This window comes from Pecten maximus, chromosome 1 (genome assembly GCF_902652985.1).
Source record: "Pecten maximus chromosome 1, xPecMax1.1, whole genome shotgun sequence".
Classification (NCBI taxonomy): domain Eukaryota; kingdom Metazoa; phylum Mollusca; class Bivalvia; order Pectinida; family Pectinidae; genus Pecten; species Pecten maximus.
The window spans coordinates 21,036,233-21,054,673 of NC_047015.1; the positions used below are offsets into that span (position 1 = coordinate 21,036,233).

General features: G+C 38.4%; 1 protein-coding gene across 4 annotated transcripts in view; it reads right to left on the reverse strand.

Annotated features, from left to right (window-relative positions):
- Window positions 1–1,208: 1,208 nt before the first annotated feature.
- Window positions 1,209–18,441, reverse strand: part of LOC117327488 (netrin-1-like) — a 62,982-nt gene continuing 45,749 nt past the window's right edge. For 2 of the 4 annotated variants that reach the window (XM_033884510.1, XM_033884500.1), the window contains exons 4-7: window positions 17,843–17,881; window positions 12,815–12,850; window positions 4,333–4,401; window positions 1,209–3,941 (exon numbers count right to left, since the gene is read on the reverse strand). In XM_033884510.1, coding sequence (XP_033740401.1) covers window positions 3,589–3,941; window positions 4,333–4,401; window positions 12,815–12,850; window positions 17,843–17,881 — 497 coding nt within the window. In that variant the 3' untranslated portion in view covers window positions 1,209–3,588. The remainder of the gene's footprint in view (window positions 3,942–4,332; window positions 4,402–12,814; window positions 12,851–17,842; window positions 17,882–18,441) is intronic. The other 2 variants (XR_004532653.1, XM_033884521.1) reach the window with 2 other exon arrangements.

Sequence of the window (18,441 nt, forward strand, 5' to 3'; positions counted from 1 at the left end):
AGTAACTCAACTACGACGTAACAGTTACCCTACTCCGACGTAACAGCAACTCTACTACGACGTACCAGTAACCATTCTAAGACGTAACAGTAACTCTACTACGACGTTACAGTTACCCTACTACGACGAAAGAGTAATCTTACTACTACGCAACAGTTACCCTACTACGACGTAACTGTAACACTACTACGACGCAACAGTAACCCTACTACGACGTAACAGTAAACCTACTACGACGAAAGAGTAATCTTACTACTACGCAACAGTTACCCTACTACGACGTAACAGTAACTCTACTACGACGCAACAGTAACCCTACTACGACGTTCCAGTAACCATTCTAAGACGTACCAGTAACCATTCTACGACGCAACAGTAACCCTACTACGACGTAACAGTAACCCTACTACGACGTAACAGTAACCCTACTACGACGTAACAGTAACCCTACTACGACGTTCCAGTAACCATTCTAAGACGTACCAGTAACCATTCTACGACGCAACAGTAACCCTACTACGACGTAACAGCAACTCTACTACGACGTTCCAGTAACCATTCTAAGACGGACCAGTAACCATTCTACGACGCAACAGTAACCCTACTACGACGTAACAGTAAACCTACTACGACGCAACAGTAACCATTCTACGACGCAACAGTAACCCTACTAAGACGCAACAGTTACCCTACTACGACGCAAGTTACCCTACAACGACGCAACAGTTACCCTACTACGACGCAACAGTTACCCTACTACGACGCAACAGTTACCCTACTACGACGCAACAGTTACCCTACTACGACGCAACAGTTACCCTACTACGACGCAACAGTTACCCTACTACGACGCAACAGTTACCCTACTACGACGCAACAGTTACCCTACCACGACGCAACAGTAACCCTACTACGACGCAACAGTTACTCTACTACGACGTTACAGAAAAGTCGTTCGTATTGACACATGGAGCACTTATAATACTACATTTTTAGCTTAGATTTATGTTAAGCAAGTAACATTTTGTCAATGTCCATGATGCTGTTACTGCAAATTGATTATGAGAGTGATTTGTGTATATAACGAACTCCATACCGGTATTAACGCAAAAATGCTGTTCAGTCAAATATGAAGGCCATTTTCATTTGGAGCATATGATTCACATCACAAAATACCATAATGCATAATATATATATAAACAACAAAATTAGCAGATTATTTCATTTTATTTTAGATGAAGATTTACATGAGTTTGTATTAAGATGGACAAGGGACATAGCCCATCTATCACACTGCCATCTGGTATATCATCCACTTACTGTAAAGTGGAAACCCAACATGGTAAATACTATCCGGACGGGCTGAAAGTCCGGTACATATACCTTCCTCGGTACATAAAAATCCGGACTAGCGTGGTGCCCTGAGCATTAGTCCGGACGGGATTAGTTCCCTCAAAAAATACTGTCCAGAGGATCTAAAGGACAGATGTATGCCCTTTATTTGCTACACATACTCCGGGTGGGCCGAGTATTTGACACTATGGATGTCATGAGTGACCTGTGTACTCTCCAGACGGGTCCACTGCTCAGCATACGTACTCCGGGCTTGTCGAGTACAAATACTCCAAACAGGCTGAATGCCGGTACCTGGGCCTGGCTGATTGCAGAGTCCGAGATATATTACATGGTGATGTTCTAAGGTCGTGTCAGATAAACAGCACGGTAGTGGTGTAAAGGAATAACATTATATTTATGTACATCTTCATAACATCTAAATAACAACGGAGTCAACGGAAAATATGTACCTCAACATTCTACTGCATGGTGTTGACACACGATCAACATATCTCAACCTAGTCAATTAACGTTGAAATAGTAATATGCAAGTTAGTTCCACCCAAATTATAGATGTCTTCAGTACCACCTAAATAACGGACGCCCTCAGTACCACCTAAATAACGGACGCCCTCAGTGCCACCTAGATTACGGACGTCTTTAGTACCACCCAAAGTACTGGCATCCTAAGTACCACCTAAATCACAGACGTCCTAAGTTCCACTTAAATTACGGACGTCTTAAGTACCACCTAAATCACAGAAGTCCTATGTACTACCTAAATCACAGCCGTCCTATGTACCACCTAAATCACGGACGTACTATGTACCACCTAAATCACGGCCGTCCTATGTACCACCTAAATCACAGACGTCCTAAGTACCACATACAGTACCGGCGTCCTAAGTTCCACCTAAATCACGGACGTCCTATGTACCACCTAAATCACGGACGTCCTATGTACCACTTTAATCACGGACGTCCTATGTACCACCTAAATCATGGCCGTCCTATGTTCCACCTAAATCACAGGCGTCCTAAGTACCACCTAAATCACGGACGTCCTATGTATCACCTAAATCACGGACGTCATATGTACCACCTAAATCTCAGGCGTCCTATGTACCACCTAAATCACTGACGTCCTATGTACCACCTAAATTACTACCTAATAGGAACGTCCATGTTTCATTATGATATTCCAAGTACTTTGTAATCTATCGAGCTGAATGATGTTCCTGGATGATTTATGAAGACGGACGTAATTTTGAGAACCCCAGTAGGATCTCAGTAATTTAAAGAACGTCTGCCTTGGAGAATATTTCCAATAACAGATTCATGATTTACTGGCTTATATACTATATAAATAATATCAAAGACATGCCCCAGTGACATGACAGATTGTTGTGGTGATTCCATATACACAAATGTAGGTATCTAGTCCTGGCACGGCGTTCAAGTCGTATATCGTTAATATAACACAAACATTTAAACAGATTTTATGAACAATAAAATATAACGCTTAAATTAACTATATACATATCTCAAATACACTATACAAATACTATACAAATACTATACAAATATGTAACGTGTACACAGGAACGAAGAACAGGTATCAAGGCAACACAACAATATGTCCGAACTAGTGTCGGCTGTTTTATACATAAACAGGAAATAATTCACAATATATTCAACACTTCTCCATTTTATCACCACAAATGGGATCGACCTTATATCGTAGGAACTACTGTGCTTTTAAACACATGTATGAAAATATACTTTTTTTCAAACTGTTATATAATTCGCACATAGAATTAGTTTCCAATGTCGACTTATGAAACTTACAGCGTTGTTTCGCACTACAGGCATGCTGCCAGATATGCCTTCATGAATCCCTTAACGTTTGCTTGGCCTTTGCGCTGTGTGTAGAAAAGGAACTCTTGAGTTTCTCAGATACACATGAACGACTTTCCTCACAGAAGCAGGTTAAGTATATACCAACACAATTTGGCTCTATATCAAGGTGAGTATCCATAATTATATAAATGGTATTAGAACACCATTGGAGTTTGTGTAATAGTTACCCGTTACACCTGATTGGTTACAGTCCCATCCAATCACATGGAATAGTCTGATTCAATCTAACGCTTACTCATTTATCGCCATGCGTGTGTATTATCTCTTTATCCGATTCTGATTTTCAATAATATTGAAATTCATTTCATAAATTTACATGTCATTCCATCAGCTTTAATTTCTCTTGTTCCTCAGAGAACTGTTCGACCTACACTTTCCTTTCCTTTGATGTTTCACGAATCTTCGGAGACGACGCTGCCACCTGTCCTTCCAGCGGATGACAATAGTCTTCCGGTCGACGTCATATCCGGTACGATTATTTCGCCTGCGGTGTTTACCAATAAGAAGATACTGACGATTGAGACGCAGTTTTGGACATTTGCATTGGACGTCCTTTTTAGGAATCCATAGATAAGTTTCACCTCTCCTGTTCTGGTTGGGGTCTGGTTTGTAAATGCTGATGACATGAACTGTAAATCTAACCATATCTCCGACGGTCTGTCTGGATAGGATATTGGCATGGATAGCTGAAGAACAATAACATTAGAATTTTAAATTGCAAAATAAAGGAATGTCACATTTGACTATTTCTATTTGACAAACTCTCTGTCTTCAACTTCATGGTGGGTTACACGTATCCTCTGACTAATAGATCAAATTTACTGTTTCTTATTTACAAGAAATGTTGAATTTATAAGTCGTATTTCAGTTTTGCATCACCATTATTCTCTAGAAAGAAATTTTCAACCTGAATATAGTGGTTTCATGATTCCACTTGTTAACATTGACTTTGTGTAAATCTATTCACGTGAGATGTGTGATAATCATAACATAGACAGACATTCACACAACCAAGTTCACAGCTATTCTTTTCCAAAAATCGTTATATGATTGGAAAAGGGATAATCATCAACTCACCGAAATCCCTGCGACAGTATTTCCGTACGTTCACCCTCTTACTCTTCGATTTGCACTTCCCACAAACAGCTGAAATGATGTAAAGACAAAATCAAATATGAAAACCTATAAAACCACAAATACGCAAAATCAATCAACAAAGTTACACGTACATGTATATACCTAGAAAATAAATAAAAAGTCATTATAAACTGTGGAACCCAATCAGTATAAACTGTGGTACCCAGTCAGTATAAACTATAGTACCCAGTCAGTATAAACTGTGGTACCCAGTCAGTATAAACTGTGGTACCCAGTCAGTATAAACTATAGTACCCAGTCAGTATTAACTGTGGTACCCAGTCAGTATAAACTATAGTACCCAGTCAGTATAAACTATGGTACCCAGTCAGTATAAACTGTGGTACCCAGTCAGTATAAACTGTGGTACCCAGTCAGTATAAACTGTGGTACCCAGTCAGTATTAACTGTGGTACCCAGTCAGTATAAACTATGGTACCCAGTCAGTATTAACTGTGGTACCCAGTCAGTACAATCTATGGTACCCAGTCAGTATTAACTGTGGTACCCAGTCAGTATAAACTGTGGTACCCAGTCAGTATAAACTGTGGTACCCAATCAGTATAAACTGTGGTACCCAGTCAGTATAAACTATAGTACCCAGTCAGTATAAACTATGGTACCCAGTCAGTATAAACTGTGGTACCCAGTCAGTATAAACTGTGGTACCCAGTCAGTATAAACTGTGGTACCCAGTCAGTATAAACTATGGTACCCAGTCAGTATTAACTGTGGTACCCAGTCAGTACAATCTATGGTACCCAGTCAGTATTAACTGTGGTACCCAGTCAGTATAAACTGTGGTACCCAGTCAGTATAAACTGTGGTACCCAGTCAGTATAAACTGTGGTACCCAGTCAGTATAAACTATGGTACCCAGTCAGTATAAACTATGGTACCCAGTCAGTATTAACTGTGGTACCCAGTCAGTACAATCTATGGTACCCAGTCAGTATAAACTGTGGTACCCAGTCAGTATAAACTGTGGTACCCAGTCAGTATAAACTATGGTACCCAGTCAGTATAAACTATGGTACCTAGTCAGTATTAACTGTGGTACCCAGTCAGTATAAACTATGGTACCCAGTCAGTATAAACTGTGGTACCCAGTCAGTATAAACTATGGTACCCAGTCAGTATAAACTGTGGTACCCAGTCAGTATAAACTGTGGTACCCAGTCAGTATAAACTGTGGTACCCAGTCAGTATAAACTGTGGTACCCAGTCAGTATAAACTGTGGTACCCAGTCAGTATAAACTGTGGTACCCAGTCAGTATAAACTGTGGTACCCAGTCAGTATAACTATGGTACCCAGTCTGTATAAACTATGGTACCCAGTCAGTATAAACTATGGTACCGAGTCAGTATAAACTGTGGTACCCAGTCAGTATAAACTGTGGTACCTAGTCAGTATAAACTGTGGTACCCAGTCAGTATAAACTGTGGTACCCAGTCAGTATAAACTATGGTACCTAGTCAGTATAAACTGTGGTACCCAGTCAGTATAAACTATGGTACCTAGTCAGTATAAACTGTGGTACCCAGTCAGTATAAACTATCGTACCCAGTCAGTATAAATATGGTACCCAGTCTGTATAAACTATGGTACCCAGTCAGTATAAACTATAGTACCCAATCAGTATAAACTGTGGTACCCAGTCAGTATAAACTGTGGTACCCAGTCAGTATAAACTATGGTACCCATTCAGTATAAACTGTGGTACCCAGTCAGTATAAACTATGGTACCTAGTCAGTATAAACTGTGGTACCCAGTCAGTATAAACTATGGTACCTAGTCAGTATAAACTGTGGTACCCAGTCAGTATAAACTGTGGTACCCAGTCAGTATAAACTGTGGTACCCAGTCAGTATAAACTATGGTACCCATTCAGTATAAACTATGGTACCCAGTCAGTATAAACTGTGGTACCCAGTCAGTATAAACTATGGTACCTAGTCAGTATAAACTATGGTACCTAGTCAGTATAAACTGTGGTACCCAGTCAGTATAAACTATAGTACCCAATCAGTATAAACTGTGGTACCCAGTCAGTATAACTATGGTACCCAGTCAGTATAAACTGTGGTACCCAGTCAGTATAAACTATGGTACCTAGTCAGTATAAACTATGGTACCTAGTCAGTATAAACTGTGGTACCCAGTCAGTATAAACTATAGTACCCAATCAGTATAAACTGTGGTACCCAGTCAGTATAAACTGTGGTTCCCAGTCAGTATAAACTGTGGTACCTAGTCAGTATAAACTGTGGTACCCAGTCAGTATAAACTGTGGTACCCAGTCAGTATAAACTATGGTACCCAGTCAGTATTAACTGTGGTACCTAGTCAGTATAAACTATGGTACCCAGTCAGTATAAACTGTGGTACCCAGTCAGTATAAACTATGGAACCCAGTCAGTATAATATTCAGTCCCCAGTCAGTAGCGTCTAGTCTCCAGTCAGTACTATTGTACATACTATAGTCCCCTGTGACTAAAGAGTAATGTCCTGGCTCGTCAGACCTTAGTGATGGAGAGAATCAGCCAGCTATGAGAATGGGGAGGTAGTAAACCTTTATCGACATCATCAGTAACTGTATAAATATAACTTTGATATTTCGATCCCAACCGCACCTCTGTCGATAATTGGTATAACCACGAACTGTTTCAAACTGTGAGTAACTTATCAAAATCAAGCATATTTATTACGACTAATAGTGATGAGTGATAAAATATTAGAACAGGGCGTTAAGACATTAGCAGTGTTTTACAGTTTGTCTAGACAGTTAAATTGTAGCCTGTCTCCACGTCTAAATCAATCTCCAATCATAATTACCCAAAATGCGATGTGTATGCTTTTAACATTATGTAAACAATATTGTAGTGCATTTTATCATCGTGTTTTGTAATCCATGTTTCGTCTACAATGTATTGACAGTGTAATACAATATAAAAATAAGCAATTTTGGAAGTGTTACATTAACAATGCCTTCTATGTATTCTCTGTTGTGATCCTGATGCTTGGTATTTGACACGGGATAAACGTAATGTCAACTTTTGTTAAAAGTTTGGTACCTCCACTCTCTGTGACTATATTTAGTACCTCTACTCTCTGTGACTATATTTAGTACCTCCACTCTCTGTGACTATATTTAGTACCTCCATTCTCTGTGACTATATTTAGTTCCTCCACTCTGTGACTATATTTAGTACCTCCACTCTCTGTGACTATATTTAGTACCTCCACTCTCTGTGACTATATTTAGTACCTCCACTCTCTGTGACTATATTTAGTACCTCCACTCTGTGACTATATTTAGTACCTCCACTCTCTGTGACTATATTTAGTACCTCCACTCTGTGACTATATTTAGTACCTCCACTCTCTGTGACTATATTTAGTACCTCCACTCTCTGTGACTATATTTAGTACCTTCACTCTCTGTGACTATATTTAGTACCTCCATTCTCTGTGACTATATTTAGTACCTCCACTCTCTGTGACTATATTTAGTATCTCCACTCTCTGTGACTATATTTAGTACCTCCACTGGGACTATATTTAGTACCTCCACTCTCTGTGACTATATTTAGTACCTCCACTCTCTGTGACTATATTTAGTACCTCCACTCTGTGACTATATTTAGTACCTCCACTCTCTGTGACTATATTTAGTACCTCCACTCTCTGTGACTATATTTAGTACCTCCATTCTCTGTGACTATATTTAGTACCTCCACTCTCTGTGACTATATTTAGTACCTCCACTCTGTGACTATATTTAGTACCTCCACTCTCTGTGACTATATTTAGTACCTCCACTCTGTGACTATATTTAGTACCTCCACTCTCTGTGACTATATTTAGTACCTCCACTCTCTGTGACTATATTTAGTACCTCCACTCTGTGACTATATTTAGTACCTCCACTCTCTGTGACTATATTTAGTACCTCCACTCTCTGTGACTATATTTAGTACCTCCATTCTCTGTGACTATATTTAGTACCTCCATTCTCTGTGACTATATTTAGTACCTCCACTCTCTGTGACTATATTTAGTACCTCCACTCTCTGTGACTATATTTAGTACATCCACTCTCTGTGACTATATTTAGTACCTCCACTCTCTGTGACTATATTTAGAACCTCCACTCTCTGTGACTATATTTAGTACCTCCACTCACTGTGACTATATTTAGTACCTCCACTCACTGTGACTATATTAAGTACCTCCACTCTGTGACTATATTTAGTACCTCCATTCTCTGTGACTATATTTAGTACCTCCACTCTCTGTGACTATATTTAGAACCTCCACTCTCTGTGACTATATTTAGTACCTCCACTCACTGTGACTATATTTAGTACCTCCACTCACTGTGACTATATTTAGTACCTCCACTCTGTGACTATATTTAGTACCTCCATTCTCTGTGACTATATTTAGTACCTCCACTCTCTGTGACTATATTTAGTACCTCCACTCTCTGTGACTATATTTAGTACCTCCACTCTCTGACTATATTTAGTACCTCCACTCTGTGACTATATTTAGTACCTCCACTCTGTGACTATATTTAGTACCTCCACTCTCTGTGACTATATTTAGTACCTCCACTCTCTGTGACTATATTTAGTACCTCCACTCTCTGACTATATTTAGTACCTCCACTCTGTGACTATATTTAGTACCTCCACTCACTGTGACTATATTTAGTACCTCCACTCTCTGTGACTATATTTAGTACCTCCACTCTCTGACTATATTTAGTACCTCCACTCTCTGTGACTATATTTAGTACCTCCACTCTCTGACTATATTTAGTACCTCCACTCTCTGTGACTATATTTAGTACCTCCACTCTCTGTGACTATATTTAGTACCTCCACTCTCTGTGACTATATTTAGTACCTCCACTCTCTGTGACTATATTTAGTACCTCCACTCTCTGTGACTATATTTAGTACCTCCACTCTGTGACTATATTTAGTACCTCCACTCTCTGTGACTATATTTAGTACCTCCATTCTCTGTGACTATATTTAGTACCTCCACTCTCTGTGACTATATTTAGTACCTCCACTCTCTGTGACTATATTTAGTACCTCCACTCTGTGACTATATTTAGTACCTCCACTCTCTGTGACTATATTTAGTACCTCCACTCTGTGACTATATTTAGTACCTCCACTCTCTGTGACTATATTTAGTACCTCCACTCTCTGTGACTATATTTAGTACCTCCACTCTGTGACTATATTTAGTACCTCCACTCTCTGTGACTATATTTAGTACCTCCACTCTCTGTGACTATATTTAGTACCTCCATTCTCTGTGACTATATTTAGTACCTCCATTCTCTGTGACTATATTTAGTACCTCCACTCTCTGTGACTATATTTAGTACCTCCACTCTCTGTGACTATATTTAGTACATCCACTCTCTGTGACTATATTTAGTACCTCCACTCTCTGTGACTATATTTAGAACCTCCACTCTCTGTGACTATATTTAGTACCTCCACTCACTGTGACTATATTTAGTACCTCCACTCACTGTGACTATATTTAGTACCTCAACTCTGTGACTATATTTAGTACCTCCATTCTCTGTGACTATATTTAGTACCTCCACTCTCTGTGACTATATTTAGAACCTCCACTCTCTGTGACTATATTTAGTACCTCCACTCACTGTGACTATATTTAGTACCTCCACTCACTGTGACTATATTTAGTACCTCCACTCTGTGACTATATTTAGTACCTCCATTCTCTGTGACTATATTTAGTACCTCCACTCTCTGTGACTATATTTAGTACCTCCACTCTCTGTGACTATATTTAGTACCTCCACTCTCTGACTATATTTAGTACCTCCACTCTCTGTGACTATATTTAGTACCTCCACTCTCTGACTATATTTAGTACCTCCACTCTCTGTGACTATATTTAGTACCTCCACTCACTGTGACTATATTTAGTACCTCCACTCTCTGTGACTATATTTAGTACCTCCACTCTCTGACTATATTTAGTACCTCCACTCTCTGTGACTATATTTAGTACCTCCACTCTCTGACTATATTTAGTACCTCCACTCTCTGTGACTATATTTAGTACCTCCACTCTCTGTGACTATATTTAGTACCTCCACTCTCTGTGACTATATTTAGTACCTCCACTCTCTGTGACTATATTTAGTACCTCCACTCTCTGTGACTATATTTAGTACCTCCACTCTGTGACTATATTTAGTACCTCCACTCTCTGTGACTATATTTAGTACCTCCATTCTCTGTGACTATATTTAGTACCTCCACTCTCTGTGACTATATTTAGTACCTCCACTCTCTGTGACTATATTTAGTACCTCCACTCTGTGACTATATTTAGTACCTCCACTCTCTGTGACTATATTTAGTACCTCCATTCTCTGTGACTATATTTAGTACCTCCACTCTCTGTGACTATATTTAGTACCTCCATTCTCTGTGACTATATTTAGTACCTCCATTCTCTGTGACTATTTAGTACCTCCATTCTCTGTGACTATATTTAGTACCTCCACTCTCTGTGACTATATTTAGTACCTCCACTCTCTGTGACTATATTTAGTACCTCCACTCTCTGTGACTATATTTAGTACCTCCATTCTCTGTGACTATATTTAGTACCTCCATTCTCTGTGACTATATTTAGTACCTCCACTGTGACTATATTTAGTACCTCCACTCTCTGTGACTATATTTAGTACCTCCACTCTCTGTGACTATATTTAGTACCTCCACTCTCTGAGACTATATTTAGTACCTCCACTCTCTGTGACTATATTCAGTACCTCCACTCACTATGTGGACTATACTTCTATGTATGCCTGATTACTACATCTACTGCGTTTTCATGGTTACGTCATCCTCTAAGAGTACAGAAATGCATTATACTTAAATAATGTAAAATCCATTCAATGAGTGTTGTTTAAAATAAATCCTCATTAACATGGAATTAACAAGGATGATAGAAAATTGTACTTACTACTGACAGTAGTAGACTGAATATTAAAATCATATATCAAGACGGTAATTCAGAATGCAATAAAACAGCATTCAATTTGAAATTTGATAAAACAAGGCTAAGTGCACCTTCTGTAAATGTATTAGGAATGTGAATTGCTGTACGGACGTAATGTAAACCCGACTAATTATGTATAATAACTATCCTGGGTATAGTTATATACTCAGCGTTCGTTTTACAATTTCATTACGCCTCCCATTAATGCCTACTATTTACCCTGTTGTAGGATTCATTTGCTCGATGAAACAGAGAGTACTTTTTACGCGCGTGTTTTGCCCGTACCTAATGGACCCTAGCTGGTGCGTCCAGGTGTACGGGCCACACACAATACATACACATGCGCATCGCGTATACAGGCGGAATGATTTCAATGAAACTCTTGATTTCGTATGAAAAACATTCCACAAGAAGAAATAGTGCGAACTGTATACACTGAGACTAGGCATGGTTGTTTTCTTTCAGGACTTGCCGTCGAAGTCATAACAAATCCTGGAATTGGAAAGGTATCAAACTGGACGCGCACCAACCAAAATAATTTTTGATTTCAAATAGGAAGGCGGGTATATGTAGCGGAGACACAGAGGGTTTGTTAGGTGCCTTGGTCCCTCGTCAATCCACGGCTCTTCTTCCGTCTTGTAATAGAGTGTTAGCGCTCAATCCGACCCATTAAACGAAAAGCCTTCCCCAAGTCTACAATCAATCATAGCATTGGCTATGGCTTTCACGCGAGTAAACCAGGCGACAGGCTTTTCGTCGGATATTGCATTTTTTTTTACTGAAGTACGGTCTGGGATAACTCTTGGGACGTTTTCAACCGTAAGAGAGTTTGATATTTAGGATCAATCGTAACAGTAGGCGTTGTATTAGTAACAAATCAAATGTTTGATTCAGAAACTTATGTCAAAGATATTGAATAGGGGTTACTGTGTGCCTGTATGTGGTATTATGTTATACTGTGATTTGGTTAGATTCAGGTTTGCGGAGGATTAAGTTCGATGATTTTCTCCCAGAGGAAACATTTCTCCCCAAAAGAAATGAATAAAGCATTATAGGATTGATTTAAATTTTAGTAACGTCTCATAAGTTATGTATTTGCACATTTGATGCGGAATTAGCCGCATACCACTGAGGTACATGTAACCGCCGTCCACCTGGTGTGACGGTCGGTGTAACCCTAATGCCGGTAATTATTGTGGTATAGTGATAGTGATATTTATATTGATTTGGTACAAAACCTGTGCAGTTTTATTTCCAAAATAACATTATATTTCTATCAGTATTTCATAATCACTTTTAGATAAAACGGAAAATTTGACATATTGTTGTTGAATTATTGACCTACCTGGTCGAGGCCTTGATGTAGGGGCAACAGGTATCTCTGAAAATATCAAAGCAGTATTATCAGTACAAATATACAATAACTGAGGTATCACTAACATACCAAAGCTAGACTTTATATATAGGAACTAAAACGTACATACAAAGGTAACAGACGGATATATATACTACATAGCTCTATCACGGCTACCGCTAAGCGCCGCGCCTGCTCTGCTGCGACATCTATCGGCTTAATCGCTCTTTCATATGCTAAATCATATTCAATCTTGTCTGATTTACTGGAACTTTGAAGCAATTTCGAACATTTAATGCATTAATTCTTATGAGTTTGGCAAAATTGAAAAATGATAACATCTAGAATTTTCTTTGGAATTATATGTCCAACTTGTGAGAAGTTGGTATGGCATCGCTTCCTGAACAAACAAAATAGGTACATTCCGGTGTTAGACACACGAGCGTTCCCCGACATGCACGTGCCAGCAAACCTCCAGTGCTAAATTCTATAGGTCCTTACAAGCCCTTCGTGTCACACAGAAATAACTAGACCTGCCATCTGTCTGTATAAACCAAGCACAAAACAGCATGTAGCGAAAGCATTCAACACAAACCACGTCTCGCCTCTCTTCCGATAGTTTTTATTCAAACTAAGAAAAATAATATCAAATGGACGCGTACATTCTATAAACGGCCTTCTGCCATACCACATGACATAAAGAAAATATTAGTTGCAACACGTCCTAATTAATATGTGTTTATAATAAAACTATGTCATCCTGTTGGATATAATGTTTACGCCCTAGATATGGGCATTAGAAAATGGTTAACAGTAATTGGTTCAGACTGTTTCCTACACACGCATGCACCGAGATAAAATCGGCCTTGACTGGTTGTAAACATGCCAATCGCGCAGTTAGAGCGATTCAAGCGTGCCTGATTAAATACATCAACAGTGTCACTCTAGTTATGATTTATGTTGATGAAGGAAGAGGTGGGGTGGGGGTTGGGGTTGAGGGGACGGGTCAAAACAATTATTATACAACAACTATTGATCTGTGCGAGGTGTTTAAGTCAACTTGGTTTTGTCTTGTTCTTATTTATACTATATGTTTATAAAACAACTAGAAGGAAAAAACGGAAACGGATTGGTGTATTTTTCACGCTTCTGACTCGCTTCGAGTTACCTTGACACTACCGTAAGTAACAAACATTTGGTTCGGTTGCGTAACTCCCACAGTATTATGAGTACATTGGCATCAGTGGTATTTACACACCTATTTTAATAAGACTTATATACTATATATATATCGGATAAAATCAATATACATTAAAACTGGAATGAATGCTAAGAACAACTTCTGTTCAAACAAATTTGCCTGTGCAGTATCATACGTACAATATGAACCGCACAGTTACAGATATCAATTGATTTAAAATGAAAACTTCCAAACATAAACGATCCCATCCACGTAAAGAGTTTGAATTGTTCAGATTTTATTTTTTCCTATATCTTAATTTATTTTTGATATGTTTATGTTTTAAATGAATTGTCTATTGCTTGCTCTGATTGAGTTTTTTTCTGTGTAATGATTGAGGTTTGTCTGTGTTGTGATTGAGTTTTGTCTGTGTAATGATTGAGTTTTGTCTGTGTAATGATTGAGGTTTGTCTGTGTAATGATTGAGGTTTGTCTGTGTTATGATTCAGTTTTGTCTGTGTAATGATTGAGTTTTGTCTGTGTAATGATTGAGGTTTGTCTGTGTAATGATTGAGGTTTGTCTGTGTTATGATTGAGGTTTGTCTGTGTTATGATTTGAGTTTTGTCTGTGTAATGATTGAGTTTTGTCTGTGTTACGATTGAGGTTTGTCTGTAATGATTCGAGTTTTGTCTGTGTTATGATTGAGTTTTGTCTGTGTTACGATTGAGTTTTGTCTGTGTTACGATTGAGTTTTGTCTGTGTTATGATTGAGTTTTGTCTGGGTGATGATTGAGTTTTTTCTGTATAATGATTGAGTTTTACATTAATGAGTATTTTAGGGTTTCCAATGTTACGACTTAAATTTGAATTTTCTGTGTTATGATGTAAATCTCTTCCATAATTTTACAACTTACTGGTCCTCTACCACCCTCTTTAATCGTTGTTAAAGATGTATGTCGCGATTAGCTGACGTAATGATACTTTTACGAGCAAATCTTACCATTCGTACAAAGTACCGGCACAAGCCGAAAATGCAAACAGATAAGACGTTTTCTAGTTTAGAAACACTTCACACCAAAAGTCACTTGCAGTGTTTCAGCTGTTTCGGTATTCGAAATCTTCCTGTGTTCGCAACAAGGCAATTTGTAGGACAAAGTGTTAAGCACGTGGCACCCCCCCATCACCGTTCCTCATTGAGAAATTCATTTCAGATAACCCTTTAATCACAAAAATATCTGTATCATGCACAAGAACATAGGTAGTTCATTTTAAGACCATTTTATGTGTCAAAAATACGTTTTTTCTCTAGTATATGTGGTATTTCATTTGCGTTTTACCGCTTTTCATTACAAACACACGTTGTTAACAGGAAGAAAGGAAAGTAGAGGAAAGAAGATACGCACTTAGCTACATTTGTGTAGATTTTTTGCTATCCTAGTACAAAATAATATACTATACATATACATGTAAAGTTTAGTGGTGGATAACCCCTTTGGTGGCTTTAACACGAACATATCCATCATATATAGTCAGACAACTCGGCAGGATTCATTACAGGCAAAACTCGACATATTTTCACGCATTAAAAAGCCACATTTTTGATGCCATTAGGAGAGTCGTGTTACAAGCAGCTGTTGTACAGGAATTAAGTGTCCTCCTTCTCTGCACTGACCGCGCTCAGTGTAAATTAAGATGCATGGCGAGAAGGTGAAATAATATACACTAGAGATGTATTTAAATGTTTTCTTTCTTTTAATTGAAAATGTGCAGGCTACAACAAATGAGTCAGCCACGCAAAAAAAAAAGATATGTCGTGCAATACTAAACTATTTTACCTACGAGAGTATGTATATCCTGTTTTTCATTATGAGTTGGGAAGTTTGTTGAAGTATTAAGTAAAGATAATTTAGGTTATGAAATACTAGAATAGTTTAGTTATCTATAGCCCGTATAGCCTAGAGGGAGTAGGAGGGTGAACAGATGTTCTCGTACTCGGCTCACGGTAGCTGTACAGAGTACAATAATAAACAGCTGAAATGTCAAGCTCCCTTCACTGTCGTCATAGCTTATTTGTTAGGAACTCAATCCACGTATTAGTTTATATATTCAATTCGCCAAAAACATAATATTCTTCTTTTAGAGTTCTGATGACAATACAGTATGCTATACATTTACTGTTGGTCGAAAACGCTGTTCCTGGCTGAAGTTATGAAGTAAGGTTAGTGGTAGTTTTGTGGTTTAGGATACGAGTAGTTTTATAACTAGGTAAGGAGAGGTTTTGTGGTTTAGGATACCAGTAGTTTTATAACTAGGTTAGGGGCGGTTTTGTGGTTCAGGATACGAGTAGTTTTAAAACTAGGTAAGGATGAGTTTTGTGGTTTAGGATACGAGTAGTTTTATAACTAGGTTATTTATAACTAGGTAAGGAGGAGTTTTGTGGTTTAGGATACGAGTAGTTTTATAACTAGGTAAGGAGGAGTAGTTTTATAACTAGGTAAGGAGGAGTTTTGTGGTTTAGGATACGAGTAGTTTGATAACTAGGTAAGGAGGAGTTTTGTGGTTTAGGATACGAGTAGTTTGATAACTAGGTTGTAGAGCAGTTGGAATGATTTAGAGGTAGATTAAGAATAACGATATCTCTACAAGGAAATATTTGATAAATTTTATTTTATTTTTTACCGCAATTCTCATCTTAATTGACAGCTCTATTTCGTATTAATTGTGAAGGCAGTCTCCCAAATTGTTTAAGGGACAGTAAGAATTTTTTCTTGAATGCATTTTTGATGTTCACCCAGGATAAATGCGGAAGCTTTTAATATAGAGTTATTTTGGAAATCGACCTGCTTTTTGTCTGTTTTGATATAAACAAATCTATGTGATAATTTTCATGGTAGCAAGTCACGTAACAATTCCTTCTAGCAATTTTACGTTGTGTTGGTTAAAAAGCAAAATATATAAACCTGATATGCCATCGGGTAGAATCTTGTTAAAACATGAACGATTTATTTACATGTACACATTCCTTATAACCTATCGGGTTTGGTTTGGTTTGGTTTATTTTGTTTAACGTCCTATTAACAGCTAATGTCATTTAAGGACGGCCTCCCGTGCGTGCACATGCATGCATGTGGTGATTGTGTATGTGTGTTTCGGGAGGCTGCGGTATGTTCGTGTTAAGTCTCCTTGTGATAGGCCGTAACTTTTGCCGATTTATAGTGCTACCTCACTGAAGCATACTGCCGAAGACACCCAGCAGCACACCCCACCCGGTCACATTATACTGACAACGGGCGAACCAGTCGTCCCACTCCTAATATGCTGAGCGCTAAGCAGGAGTAGAAACTACCATTTTTAAAGACTCTGGTATGTCTCGGCCAGGGGACAGAACCCACAGCCTTCCTCACCGGGGCGAACGCTCAACTAAAGGCCAAAAGTGAGGCATTGTCAAGGGAGACATTAGGAAGAAGAAAGTTGTTAAGAAAGAAGGGAAAAGATAAGATCCCAAATTTAGTCGCCTCTTACGATCATGCAATGGGGACAGCAGGTACAATTCTTACGCGGGTGGTTCTCATTGCTAGCGGTACCACACTGGTAGCCAGACAAAAGTTAGTATGTAAAGTGAAAGATGTGTTGATAACGGTAGTCTGTTAATTACCATTGCACATCGCCTGTATAAATATAAAATCTAATCATGCCATTTATTTTGTTTTTCAACAATAACTACAACAACAAAACCAAACAGAAACGTCATGTAAAACATAACATCTTTCAATCCCCTTCTATAAGCTATCAAATATATCTGATCTACGCATGCGCTAGACGAAATAATAACACAAACTATTTTTGTTGTAATCGTTCGATGTCGAGTTGGCAGTTCCTGAAATAGAGGAATGGCATTTTCCAAAAACAGTATAATATTTTGTCTCGCAAAAATGTTTGTAGTGTTAAGTGACGACTAGCGACGTACTGCCCGGTAACAATAACGCGACGACCTGACTTATTGCATCAGCGCTGTATTACCTTTGTAAAACAGAACAAAACAGGACACGACGGGAAACATTTACGCGCAGATATTGTATATCATTATCTCACTATATATATTATGTATGTAGTCAGATAGTGTACGGAACCAAAGTTGGACATCTAACCATGCATATGGATCACAAGGTAATAGTTTAAAATAAAACTGGTGTGTAAGAACATGCAGAATACATCTCTTATAGAAGGTGTTTTATCGCCATTTTACCTTAGTTATTGTCTAACGATTAGGACATCGCCGCGGTAAGACAAATACATAATTAAACAAAATACTAGTTATTTGTACAATCATTGACCACTGACGATGCTGATGTGTGACCCTAAAGTGTGAGAGCAATCGGTGATTTGTGAATTACAGAATTACTTAAAGGTTATATAAAGTCAACAACGTTAAAAGAC